Here is a 14,561-nt window from a genome sequence, read left to right as displayed (position 1 = left end):
GGAGAAGATTCCATGGGGCTTCCCAGCTAGAGGGGTCTTCCTGCTCTCTTCTCCATCTTCTTATACAGAGCTGATGGAGAGAAAGATTGCTATTTATTGTTTCATTGCTTTTCTGTACTACCAACTGCTCTGCTGATTATATGCTTTTCCCTCAAATTAAAAGTGGCCATGTTAATGCGCAATGGAACCCCTGCAAAAACAGGTTTCGATTGGTGCAGAACTGGCCCTGCACCCGTGAAGGCAGTAAGGCCCTCTTTCTGGGTCACACTCATTCCCTGTGTTAATGGGTCTGGGTGAGTGCTCACAGCCAGCAAAAAATGAGGCAGGAGGGACCAGCAGAAACAAAACCACCTGACAAATCCAGATCCCAAAATGCCAACCACAGAAGCAGTGCTGTGATCTTGAAACAAGGCGTGTATTACTGTAAAAGCAGTAGGGAGATTGAGAGCCAAATGTTCGTGTGTGTGCACGCGCACACAGCCCTCTATATTTGCATTTAAGAACTTTTAAATTCATCTTCATGAATATTAACACTTACAAAGTGTCTAAAATCTTCTAAGCTCTGTACAGATGTTAGAAGGTTAGTCCCCACCACAATCTTCTTCCTAGGGGGCAGAGGAGCACCCTTCTTCCTATGTATTTTTTGCTCTATAAGACTCACTTTTTCCCTCCTAAAAAGTAAGGGGAAATGTGTGTGTGTGTTATGGAGTGAATGTGCAGTGATCCTTCTTGTTGTTCTGGCTTCTGAGATTCAGAATATTTTTTCCTTGTTTTCCTCCTCCAAAAACTAGGTACGTCTTATGGTCTGGTGCATCTTATAGAGCGAAAAATACGGTACCTTGGTCCCCTGGCCCACTGGCAGAGACCAGAATGCGTTTTCTTTGCAATTTGTTATTCTTTTTTCTAAGCAGTTAGTTTTTGGGGTTGTGTGAATATATAAAGGAATGGATGTATTTCTGTTTTGTTTTTTAAGCCGAATCCATTCTATTTTGCTGCACTGTATCTAGGCCCAACCAGCAAAGTTATGCAAGGTTTGTGATTCCCATGCTTCATATCAGGGCCGGCAGGGGCACAATTACCATTCTGCTCCAGGCTTCATGAAACAGGTCCTTTAATTTCTGTGAGACACTTGTCACATTTGCAAAAACTGCATTCAAAATGTATTAGCTGCATGCAAGTAAAATATCCCACTAGCTGCAGCATTTTTTAAAGCAGCTACTAGTGCTGAACCACTTTCTCACTCCTGCTGTAATCATGTCCTGAAAAGTCCTCTAGTCCAACAAGCGTCAGACAACATCACCTGGCCAGCTGGGGGTGGGGTGGCGGTCACACATAGCTGAGACTGCAACTGCTCCGAAGTCTGGTGAGTTCATGAATAAACCTCCTTAAGATAGTAGAGCGGAAGGACTGTGGTTAGTGGATCAAAGCACAAGATTACAAATCAAACATCCTTGCTTCTTAGCTCTAAGCATGAGACCTAGAGCAAAACAGTCTTACTTCTTATGCCTCAGAAGCTGAAGATGCAATTTAAAGATGGTGGTAGCAACCTATCATAGTGAGTCCCTTTTAACTTGAAGCTGCCCAAATAAAGGTGGCCCTGCCTTTTGCAAGAAAAGGAGGCTGAACCTCAGTTGCAATTTCCTGATCTTTGGCTAAAGTGCTGTGGATATTTATGAGGGGCAGCTGAGAATTTCTCAAGCCTAAAAGCCAAGCTGGACAAGATAATGGAAATCCATGATCGGATTTGCAGTCACTATAAATTTTAGCAAACAGAAACACAGAAGGAATTGTGGCACTGGAGGGAGTGGTTAACCCTTTCTCATCAGTTTTCCTAGATGAAAATGGGTGTTTGCCTCATTAGGAAAAACTTATACAGTATGTACAAGCAACTCCAAAATCTTGTCCACAAGTCCACGTTTAACTCATTTCTACTTAGTCCAATAACTTTTCAGCTGTACTTACGTTTATTAGCACTGTTCACATTTCTACTTTCTTAAAACATTTTTAACAATTTGCCCAAGGCCCTGCATTCCCTGCTACATATATGATGCAATGATCTAGCTATGGCTAAAAAAGCAAGAAATGCCACAGCTGGTGAACAGCCAACAATAATACCTCTGTATGTGTTCTTATTGTTCAATGGTATACTCTTGGTTGATTTAAGACACTGTGATGGCATATGGGAATGGAAGTAGTCTCGTGAAGCTCATGACATTTAGGACTGTGTAGGTCGAGATCAGTACAATGAAATATGCTCAGAAATCTATAGGGAGACAGTACAGAAGCTATGACATTGCATGCCCTCTGATGCCTATTCCCCATCTCACCCCTCATTTGAACTTATCACAATGAAAAAGGGAGGAAAGATCTGCTTCTCAAAGCTCTGAGACCCAGCCTAATTGAGATTCCTGCAGGGTTCATTTCAGATGTAAGAACTGAGAATAGTATGATCTTGTTACCCTATTTGGCAGTTTCCCAAAGTCAGTTGGGAGTCAGGGGATCCGAAAGCCAAAATGGCTCCCAGCCGGCACACCAGGAGGTTAAATCCCAAACTGACCTTGCTGTGAAGTTCAAGACAGATTTGTTGCTGAGGATCCAAGAGTCTTTTTCAATGTGCTTTCGGGATGATTTGTGCTCATGGTGGTATTGATGTGGGGATAAGCAATCCTGCTCTCAACACTGTTAATACCCTCTAAAGTTTTATGCTGCTTTGTTTTTTAGTGGTGCACATCCTGTAGTTTCCTGCTAAAATCCTCTAACTTTACATATTACAAATGTTCCAAGAAGGGATTATAAAATGAAATTTAACACACACCTTGGCCTGAAAAAAGGTTCCAGAGATTTTTGGGTGCCTACTTTAGTTGTCCTATTGTGCAAGGGTGCCCTTCCAGATGGAAGTAACGTGGTAACACTAGGGAAGCATTGCAGAGAAATTAATGAAGCAGAATGATGTGTGGGCGGTCCAGCAACTAATGCGCTATTATTGTGTCAGTAACACATTGCACAGTACACCAGCAAAAAATCCACGAGTCTGTGGGGGGAATCTCTGCTTTCCTAACCCTCAAACTATGATATTTTATTCCTGGGGAAATGCTCAGACCAGGGTGTAAACAGCTGTTTGCCCATGGCCTAATCCTATGCGCGTTTACCTCAGAGTGGATCCCACTGCTTGCTTTAAAAATGAGAAAAAATAACAGATCCCGGCCACAGAAATATCCTTCCAGATTCCTCTGCTTCTACCTGCCACCCCACTCCCATCAGAGAATAGAGGGGAGGACAGACTTAGCCAGGTGTGGGGAACCGGTGGCCTTCCTGATGTTGCTAAACTATAACACCCATCAGCCCCAGCAAGCATGGCCAATGGGATGATGGGAGCTGTAGTTCAACAATGTTTGTAGCCTGCCAATAGAAAACAGAACATTAACTGCATTTTTTACTCTCGTTACAGAGCACTTGGGGACTTTTTTTTTTTTTAGTAGGAAGCGATGTATACATTGAATAAACCTAAAACTCATAAATGACAGCAGGATATTCAAATGAAAGGGGGGGACAGCAGTGAAAGAAAACGAGAGAGAGAGAGAGAAGTGCTCATTTTCTATATTTAAAAGTCTGAAGTTCCCCCTGAGCAGTCTCATTTATCTGGATGCACTGTGAGATAGGAGTTTGTAAATAGGAAAGAGGGAATGAAACATCTGAGAAGAGCTGAGGCCTGCAAGCGCCAAAAGAAGCGTTACAAGCAGTCAAATCAAGACACAAGGTTAAGTCTGGAACACAATGTAAGTTCTGTCAGGTGAGGGGGGAAACCACCATAATCCTGATCACTGAACGTAAGTCTCACGTTGGTCTCCTGTCTTCTCAGCTTGCTGAGCCAGGAAACCCTTGACTTAGCTGCACGGCCACTGATGGCATTCCTTGATAAAGGCAAACAGATCAAACTGAACTGGCTTTGCACCAACTGCTCGCAAGCAGGACTAGGAGATGCTGCCCTCGCCCCTCAATGGTATCAGCCAGGTATTTCATCCCACAACTTAAGAGTTTATTTAACATGCTTTCCTTCAACTTCAGAATAATTGATCAAATTACGCACACACACCCCGCCCCGTATGTGCCGATTTCTATGTCCCCAACTGTTTAGAATCAAGATGGACGGGGAAAGGGGGCGGGGGGAGCAGCCAGCATGTTAAGTCCCTACTCCAGGAATCTGCATGCCCATAAAAACAGACTTTACAGCATTTCAAGCAGACACACACACACACACACCCAGCAAAAACCTGCCAATTCTACAAGCCAGGTCTTTCATCCTAATGTTTCCGCACTTTGCTGCTGAGTCAGTCAGCAAAGGTTGCTGCTGCAACTTGGTGCATAAACAGCTAGCTAGGAATCGCATACACAAACTCTCCAAAACTTAACGATGCTCTGCAAAGCGTCAGCGAGGCTTGCTGGCTGCTTCAAGTCCTCACGTTTGGAGGTCAAGCTCTTTCCCGTTTCAGTGGCATTTGGGGCACTTTAGCTTTGCAGGAGACAAGATAAGGAAGACAGATAAGTTTTATTTACCTCCGTGAAGCCCTCGTGCAGGATATCCAATAAATTTCCGCGCGCCAAGCAGGCAAGCATTCTTCAGGAGCCCACCCAAAGGGCCGAGTTCTCGGAGCATGCAAAACAATTCCTCCAGCCTGGGGCACGACCCCCTCCTCCTCCCCCCCCTCCTCCGCCTAAAGACAAAGACTTGCAGCTCATGGGGGACCTCGTTCATAGTCCCATATGTGCAGCCCGTTAGTGCAAACAGGATACTTGAGCCAAAGTCAAGACTTGTACTGGGCATGCTCGGAGGGAGCCACTGGGGGAGCAGCAGGAGAGATGTCACACCACTCTGTTCCTATAGAAACGCCTCAGCTTAACAGATGCAGGCTGAGGAACTGGTCAGGGAAAACATCTGAAACCTATTTCCAGAGGCTGGCCCCTCCATCTGATACAGAGCTCTGCTCCGAAGGACTGGGGGGGGGAGCAAATCTGGTTCGGCTAAGAAGGGAACGTAGTCGAAAGAGAAGAAAATCTAAAATGGAACGTCCAACTTTAAAACTTGGCGCAGGAAACCTGAAAGTCAGCGCCAGTGTGGCTGTAACAGGCAATATGCCCAATTTATTTGCCATCTCTTCAGTGTTAGGGTACATTGTGTATATACCTGTAACCACACAAGGCAGTTCATTGCTAAAATGTGGTTTGAAAACATGCTCTATGGCTTGGCTATGCAAATCGATCCTTACAGCCCAGGGGGAGCAATAAACAAATTAAGTGTGTCCACATCCTGGTAGCATTTCCTTTCAAGTTGCTGGAATATTGTAGGCTGCATTCCTAGGCACGTGTACCTGAGAGTAAAACTAACAGAATATGGACTTAATTCCAAGTAAACGTGTACAAGATTGTGTCATCTTTGTCCCGTGGTACACACTTCCTTCTCTTGGATTTTTAAAAACAGAACTCTATATTTGTTACGCACCAAAAAATGTAATTTGGACTTCAAAAGGGGTGTGGGTTGGCTATACGTCTGTGAGTATGCTAAGTGCCTCGAGTCAGTCACAGCCCTGTTCTCCCACCCTTCTCATCTCCTTACTCTTTTAAAAAAAGAAATAAGCAAGATTTGTGCAAAATCAAGTTTTTGTTTTGGCATTTGTTTGTTTTCCAGTTAACAGAGGCTCTAGGAATGGAGGAGGCAAGGCACAGTGATGGCCAGGATTAGAGCTATTATGAGATATTCATCCAACTAAAGTGGGGACACTGGTACCTTTAAGCTATCAGTGAAGTTAAATGCTTTTCTGGAACAAACCACACTGCTCAGCAAAAGACTTCACCCCCTTCCTTTTAAGTGAACAAAACAATGGGAATTCTCAGCACTGCTTAACAAAACCAGATGCAGAGTTATGCAAGAACAGCCCTGAGACAATCCCATCCCAGTACTATTTAAATTGTTTGTTAATAAATTCCTGAAATGACACACTTAAAACGGAGCATATTGCTGCCTTTCAGTCCGATCCTATGCAATATTACTTGTAAGTTGCCGCAAGTTTCACTGACTTCAATGGGACTCACTCCTAAATAACTGTACACAGGATTACAGCCCATGTTAGAAGTCACAAGTAACTATAATAAAAGTCGGTGTACAAATAACATATTATTACTTCCTAAAACATGAAAATGTCCTATGATAGGCACACACAGAAGAGCCCAAATTATAAGCCACTTTCAACACACTGGCTTAACTTGCACCATTTCTCTGTCCATTTCTCAAGGTCTGGAAGGTTGGAGCTGGGAATGACAGCGGTTGTTTCAGCAGTGAAGCAGCTCAGATTAAATAGGAGCTGGAGGCTCTATCCCATGGGTAGGCAAACTAAGGCCTGGGGGCCGGATCCGGCCCAATTGGCTCCTAAATCCGGCCCGCGGACGGTCCAGGAATCAGCATGTTTTTACATGAGTAGAATGTGTGCTTTTATTTAAAATGCATCTCTGGGTTATTTGTAGGGCCTGCCTGGTATTTTTACATGAGTAGAATGTGTGCTTTTATCTAAAATGCATCTCTGGGTTATTTGTGGGGCATAGGAATTCGTTCATTTCCCTCCCCAAAATATAGTCCTGCCCCCCACAAGGTCTGAGGGACAGTGGACCAGCCCCCTGCTGAAAAAGTTTGCTGACCCCTGCTCTATCCCTTCCTGGCTCTCAGCCAGCCCCTGATCCAGGTGGGAGTTTCCATGCATTTCCTCTCCTCCTGAGTAGCCTTATAGGTGGGCACTTTGCTGGAGACTCTAAAGTTCCTGCCTGGGAACTTCCTGCCTGGATTGCTGTCTCCTCTGTTCCTGTAACCCTGGGAGATGGGGTGGGTACACCCGAAAGCTGGCCAGGAATCCAGGCAACTGGTGTAGGGACCTCAAGTAGTGGAGCAGGGACATCTGGATCCAACGACTACTCAGAATCACTGGCAGTGTGGAGACCTGGTGTAGCATCCTGCTTCCCTTGTTCTTCAAGTTCAAGTCCTCATTATCACCACTTTGAGTTCAAGACCTCAATCAAGTTTTTCTTATAAATTTGGGTTAGGACTCTTTGAAAGAAAAATAAGACCAAGCATGAGAACAGGGTAAGGGAAGAAGCACATAAGAATAAAAGGGACAGACAACAACACGAGGACACAAGGATATGAGAAAGGAGAGAGAGAAGGTTCGCAGGCTATGAAGGACTTGCCCACAAATTTATTGATAGCTGCACGAATTATGAGAGATAGGAAGTGGAAGGGGCAAGCAGAACATAAAATGGGAGAATGGTATAAAGAGGTGTGGGATATAGCTATGAATGATAAATTAACATGTGCCATTAAGGTAAGACGGGGCATATGCAGGAGAAATGATTTTGAGGAGATATGAAGGGTGTTTGTAGAATTTTCACTGTTAAAATGGAAAGGGGTCAAACCATCGCAAGAGGTGTTGAAATTTTGGGAGGTTGGATAGTTACAATGGAATGGTCTCAGTGGTGGGGTGCACATTTTTATTTTTATTTATTTATGATTATTACTTTTTCAAAATAAAATAAAATAATAAAAAAGAAAGGAGAGAAAGCAAGCTGCCGTGGGGAAGCTCCATGTTCCAGCCATAGACCACTTCTGCATCTTTTAGCAGAAGCAGCTAGCAAGTTAAAGCAATTATTTTGCCACCGTAAGGATTGGAAACTTTCTATTTAATAATAAAGAATGAAAACCAGAGCTCTCCACTTCTGGATTCTAAACTATGCAGTGTATACAAAGGAAAGGAACAATATGCAGATCTGTCACCAAGACAGATTACAATAACTCAAACAGGTCAGGATTCTGCATTATAGCCCACGAAGAGTAGCATGATATTCTATGAGACCTTGAAATAAGGAACGATATGTAGCTTTGATAAGAAGCAAGACAATTTTAAGACTGTTATTCTTAAAGCATTTAAGGTAAACATTTAAGCCTCAATATAAGAACAACCGTTGCCTCGGAAATATGTAAAATAATTGTTGCACACTGGATAAAGATTTACAGACAACTTTTCATCATGTACTAAGTATGAGTTCAATGTATGAGTTCAATACCCTACAGGATACAGAAAAGAATGTTCACAACATGGATGCTGCTCCGCCAATCCTCTCCAAAAAACAGGCTGCATAATGCTTGTTTACTGTTGCATATCTTTAAATGGCCCCCAAACGCAATATTGTGAACATGATAGCATGTCAAAGTTCCTCTGCTGTAGCATCCAATAACTTAACATGATGTGGGGTGGTATATGAAGTGAAGCCAAATCAAAAGTATTAGTATAATGCTGCCCTCCCCAATCTAGAGCTTTCCTAGTGATGGGCTAAAGTCCCATGGGTCAGCAAACTTTTTCAGAAGGGGGCCGGTCCACTGTCCCTCAGACCTTGTGGGGGGCCGGACTTTTTTTGGGGGGGGGTACGACGAATTCCTATGCCCCACAAATAATTCAGAGATGCATTTTAAGTAAAAGGACACATTCTACTCATATAAAAACACGCTGATTCCCAGACTGTCCGTGGGCCGGATTTCAAAGGTGATTGGGCCAGATCCGGCCCCCAGGCCTTAGTTTGCCTACCCATGGGCTAGACTGATGGGACCTGTAGTTCAAAACCCCTGTATATGGAAGGCTGCACTAATGAGTGCAGAAGGCCATGCTCAACATCTTGATGTTGACATATAAAGCCCTGAACAACTTGGGATCAGGTTACCTGAAAGACCACCTGTGCCTGTAGAGAACTGTAAGATCACTTAGACCATATGGATAAATTCTACACGTGGCACCGCAGCCTACAGAATATCACAGGGTATACTGAAAACATACATGGTCTGTTGTTGCCCCTGTATTATAGAATGCCATTCCCTCGACCACATGTGAAATGTTCAGACATTTTGCAAAGATTTATCTTTCTATCCAGGCTTTCCTTGATGCATAAGATCGGACCCTGTTGCTGGCTCCCCTGAATTCGTGTTTTACTTGTTTTCATATGTTTTCACATTGGGGTTTTATTAGCATTGTTTTACTGATATTGTTTGTTTTTAGACTGTACACGGCTTACAGATTTTTGAAACGTTAAGTAGTTTATACATGTTTTTAAATAAAACAAATGCATAAGTAATGAATAATCTATGTTAAGGGGTGACGGGTGTCTTCTAAGTGGTCTCATGTTCTTAACAAATCTGGTTTCCAATTTTAACATGTTCTATTTTCCCATAAGTGATACAATCCACAAACTGACATTATCAGGGTTGAGAGGATGCTGCCGGTGTCCTACATCAGAAGCATGGGGGAAGGGGAGAGTGGGGAGAAGTAAACCAACCCTCTACACTACAAAGAGAGAGATAATCCTTCTGAATAATATTGATAGCAACATGGAGGGGGAGGTGCACACAGGACTTAATCCCTTCAATGCCCTGTTTAAATCATGAAACAGGAGAAGCAGCAGATCAGGCAATAGCTCTTATCAGGCAATAGCATCTGGGGGGTGGATGAGCTTTTTGAGCTTCACTCACAGCTCTTTTTCCAGGTTCAGAAAAGGTGAGCCAAACTGCTGTTTTAGACATGGGGCAAGCCCTGCGCAACTTGCCACTTGATGGCGAGAACTAATTATCAAGTGATTGCTCCTTTTTCATAAATGTGATCACACACAGAAGCTTTGGTGGCTGGTACCACCGCGGTTCGAATCCCCGCAACGGGGTGAGCTCCCGTTGCTCGGTCCCTGCTCCTGCCAACCTAGCAGCTCGAAAGCACGTCAAAGTGCAAGTAGATAAATAGGTACCGCTCCGGTGGGAAGGTAAATGGCGTTTCCGTGTGCTGCTCTGGTTCGCCAGAAGCGGCTTAGTCATGCTGGCCACATGACCCGGAAGCTGTACGCCGGTTCCCTCGGTCAATAAAGTGAGATGAGCACTGCAACCCCACTACTGGACCTAATGGTCAGGGGTCCCTTTACCTTTACCTTTACCACCATTGGGACTGGCAGGGTGGGAAGTGGGGACCCCAACAGCAGGTGGCGCCAGAGCCAACTAATTCTAGTTTTGTCCCCCATTCTCCTCCTGCCAAGTTCTACAAGGGCAACATTGGGACTAAGGGGAAGAAGCTGACAGGCACTGCCATCTCCTGGGATGGTTTATATGTAAGAAAGCAGGCAAGTAGGGTCTGGCTGAGGACAGACAAAAGCTGCCCTAGCAGACCAGCCTCTCTGCACAGAAGGCAAGTTTCCTTGCCATTCGCCTGGATGTTCTCATACACAAGCACCATTGAAATGAATGGGAAGCCCCTATTTATTTCAGTGGGCCTTGTGCAGGAGAACTTCCTTTTACTGTGCCCTTCCACCGCAACAATTCACAAAGGATTGGGCTTGATTTCAGGGCATCTGATGGGGGGAAACTACGTTCTGAAAGGCACCAGCAAGTTCCAAAGATCTCCTCCTAAAAGACTTGCGCTTCGGAGCTGTTGATCATGGCAGCTGTTCAGATATTCCCACAGGATCTGCATCAGCTGTTATACCAAACCTATCTTCCACAGAGCATTAATGAGGTTTGGCTCATGGGGAGCTTGGTTTTATTGATAAACGTGGAAACCCCAGAGGCAGAAGCCAGATGTTTAATTATTAATAAGACGGGGACATGTGGCTGAGAACAGTGGTTGGTCCAAAGACCCTCTCTCATGGTGAGAGCATGGCTACCAAGGGCTTCCTGCTCCAAGCCTATCCATGTGGACCAAACTCAATCATGTGACATAATGCAAAGGTCATGACCCAGTGCATAGCTGTCAACCGTCCCTTATTTGGCGGGAAGCTCCCTTATCCCAGCGCCTTGCCCCGCTGCTGTCCCTTATTGATGATGTCCCTTAAATTTCCCGGGTTTCATGCTTGCCCGGCTCAGGAGGGAAGCAGCGGCTTGGGGTCCTCCGCCACGCGAGAGAGAGCGTGCTGGCGCCGTCGTCCTGGCGCGAGGAGGTCCATTGGCCCTTTCCCGCCCAAGAGGAGGGGGGAGGGAGAGAGACTCTCACCCACGCCACCCGCGAGCCCGGAGGCGGCAGCAGTGGTGGCAACTGAGGGAGGAGGAAGAGGAGGGGATGGGGAGGGATGCAGAAGGGCGGTGCTTTAGCGGCCACCGCCGCGCTGCAACCACCTCATACTGGATTGACAGCATCTGTCAATCCTACCAATGTATGTAACTCTTTACAATAGCAAAATCCCTTATTTTGGCTGCCAATCCCTTATTTTCGAGGCTGCTGGTCCCTTATTTTCAAATCTGTAAGTTTACAGCTATGACCCGGTGGGAGCTTCCTGTGCCTACTGATTTGACACAATCAGGCACTCAGAAATGTCCCCGAAAAAAGCAGCAGGCCTGCCCCTTTCACCCTCTACTTGAAGCAACTGTACAGACTAAACATCCAAAGCCACCTCAAATTATAGCAAGCCTGGCTCACTCCAACACCTTGTTCTCTACTCTGACTTGACAGTGGATCTCCAAGGTATCAAGCAATGGTCTTTCCAAGCCCTTCAACCAAAAGTCCTATTAAAACAGGAGAGGCCAGAGATAAAGCCTGGGACTTTCCATGTGCAAATCATGTGCATCATATCACTGACCTATCCTGCCTGCAAACAAAAAAACATTCATACACGTACAGCCCTTCGTGAACCAGCAGAGGTCCAAATTAGCCACATGGACCAACACGCCCTCCCTCGATGTACCGCAGGGAGCAAATGCATTTGAAACAACACACCAAATCCCTAAAATTTCGGGATGTGGATGTGCCCCATCCTACAGACCAAAAGGCAAGAAAATATTTCGCCTGACCAAAGCAGCGGATGCTGCCAGCTGCTCTGGATAGCTTATTCTGCCTGCTAAGTTACAGCAGACAATGTTCCCTTTCATTCGGGCTCCAGAAGTCATAATAAATGAGCTCACAAGAGAGAGACTACTCTGGCCTGTCTGGGTCGCAGATTTGCTGTTGACAGAAGTGGGGTGGGGAGGGGTAATAACATCATCTGAAGTACTAATCCCCAGTTCAAACACGGGGCCCCATATGGCACTGTTGCCTGGAAAAAAATTATAAAACAGGAATTGGAGTTCACTGCAGCACAATACTAAGCGCATGGTACTTCACAAAGGAGGCAGGAGGAGGATGTGGGACCAAACAGAAACCTATGGCAATAACCTTCAAAGCATTCATCTTCTAACACAGGTGTGGACAACCTTTCTCACCAGAGCGCCACATTCCCTTCTGAACAACCTTCTAGGGGTCACATGCCAGTGATTGGCAGGGCCAAAGGAAAAAGTGGGTGGAGCATTGAATGTTGTTTTTGCACACACACACACACACATATGCACACCTCTATCATCAGTATCATCAGGGACACGGGTGGCGCTGTGGGTTAAACCACTGAGCCTAGGGCTTGCTGATCAGAAGGTCGGCGGTTCGAATCCCCGCAACAGGGTGAGCTCCCGTTGCTCTGTCCCAGCTCCTGCCAACCTAGCAGTTCGAAAGCACGTCAAAGTGCAAGTAGATAAATAGGTACTGCTCCAGCGGGAAGGTAAACGGCATTTCCGTGCGCTGCTCTGGTTTGCCAGAAGAGGCTTAGTCATGCTGGCCACATGACCTGGAAGCTGTACGCCGGCTCCCTCAGCCAGTAAAGCGAGATGAGCGCCGCAACCCCAGAGTCGATCATGACTGGACCTAATGGTCAGGAGTCCCTTTACCTTTATCATCAGTCTAGATAAGAAAGACACATTAAATGAGTGCAAGGACACATCATAGCCAGGCAAAAAAACTCAAGGAGGGTGTGAAGCATAAGGATGCTATAGACCAGCCTTTCTCAACCTGTGGGTCCCCAGATGTTGTTGAACTACAACACCCATCACCCCTAGCTAGCAGGGCCAGAGCTCAGGGATGATGGGAGTTGTAGTCCAACAACATCTGGGGACCCACAGGGTGAGAACTGCTGCATAGACCATGGGTAGGCAAACTAAGGCCCGGGGGCCGGATCACCTTCTAAATCTGGCCTGCGGATGGTCTGGGAATCAGCATATTTTTACATGAGTAGAATGTGTGCTTTTATTTAAAATGCATCTCTGGGTTATTTGTGGTGCATAGGAATTAGTTCATTTCCCCCCAAAAAAATATAGTCTGGCCCCCCACAAGGTCTGAGGGACAGTGGATTGGCCCCTACTGATAATGTTGGCTGACCCCTGCTATAGACCAATGGGCCCTGTGCTGCTGTAACATTAGGTCAGGAGTAGCTAACCTGCATCCTCCAGAAGTTGCGGGACAACAACTACCATCATTCCTGACCACTGGTCATGATGGTTGGAGCTAATGTGAGCTGGTGCTGTATTAGGTGATCCAAGAATGGGAGAAACTGATTTAATTGTTGGAAGGCTACAGTGGCCTGAGTGCCAATCCTCCATTGCCTTAACTGGTACTCAAGAACGGTGCCATGCAATAGGAAGAAAAGGTTCTCTGACTACTTCTTGCACTTTTGTAGCAGGGGCAGAAATATTTAATCATCCAGTGGATGATTAATCCACTGGATAATCATCCAGTGAAAAATTGGAAGGTGGGGGACTCTCTGACTTCAGAGGTTTTTAAGCACAGGTTGGTTGGATGGCTGTCTGTTAGTTGAGATTCCAGCATTGCAGGGAGTTGAATGAGATGACCCTCAGGTTCCCTTGCAACTCTACAATTCTGCGATTCCATGTTCCATCCCTGTGTTTGGAATAGTTTATAATGCAGCGCTATTAATCAAGCACCCTGTTAACAAAGGACTGCAAATCCGAATTAAAAGGTCAAATATAGGCACCTTAGAAATAATAAACACCGCCACATATTTTAAGAGTGAAAATAATCTCTCCCAGACTTTGTACAAGAGATAAGTAAACCCTTTTATCAATTTCCTGCACACACACAAAAACCCCAAATGGGAAATCTCCTGAGCCACCTTCTTAATGCTGGAGGAATCATACAGTTCAAGAGAGCGATGAAAAAATAAAGGGCAGTCTAAATATTTCCCTAATGCACCCAGATATAATATTAGCTGTAAGTCAGGGAACTGCAAGACAAAGCTGCTCATTATTTAAAAAGTAAAGCAAGTCGCAGCTGTTCTCCCCATCCCTGATTGGATTGCAGACTGGAGGCTTTTAAATTCCAACATAAGGTCCACATCTACATCTTTAGGCATCTTGTACAACACCCACCCACATCGAGACTCTCTGCCCCATTCTCTGGCATTAGCTATAAGCTATGAGACACTATTACACAAGACTCCAAATGTTCAGCTAAAAGTATTCCTGTAAAATTTGTCATTATCTTAAAACAGCCACAGGTGAATACAAATGAAGACAGGCAACCAAGTGTTCAGTAGGAGCTGTTTTGTACAGACTGGCCACCCGTGACCTTCAAAACAAAATTTACAATTGGTTGAGAACAGTGACCCCTGGTGGCCAATTTCAACAAAACATGTGCATCGCCCTGCCTAGGCAAAAACTTTATTTGATTCAGTTGTTATTATTA

General features: G+C 45.2%; 1 protein-coding gene across 6 annotated transcripts in view; it reads right to left on the bottom strand.

The window, feature by feature from the left end:
* DIXDC1 (DIX domain containing 1) overlaps window positions 1-14,561 on the bottom strand; it is an 84,732-nt gene that overhangs the window by 63,856 nt on the left and 6,315 nt on the right. Inside the window, exon 1 of one of the 6 annotated variants that reach the window (XR_014214019.1) lies at window positions 4,555-4,805. The exons of 3 other annotated variants lie outside the window; for them this stretch is intronic. Coding sequence is in view for 2 of the 3 variants with exons in the window: in XM_082200984.1 (XP_082057110.1) it covers window positions 4,555-4,614 (60 nt within the window). In the remaining variant the exon portion in view is untranslated. Of the gene's footprint in view, window positions 1-4,554; window positions 4,806-14,561 lie in introns of those variants that run through there. 2 more of the 6 variants (XM_082200984.1, XM_082200980.1) reach the window with 2 other exon arrangements.

This window comes from Podarcis vaucheri (genome assembly GCF_965113315.1).
Source record: "Podarcis vaucheri genome assembly, chromosome: 15".
NCBI classification, from domain to species: Eukaryota; Metazoa; Chordata; class Lepidosauria; order Squamata; family Lacertidae; genus Podarcis; species Podarcis vaucheri.
Note: the sequence above shows the minus strand (reverse complement) of the source record. Positions and strands in the feature narration are given on the sequence as shown.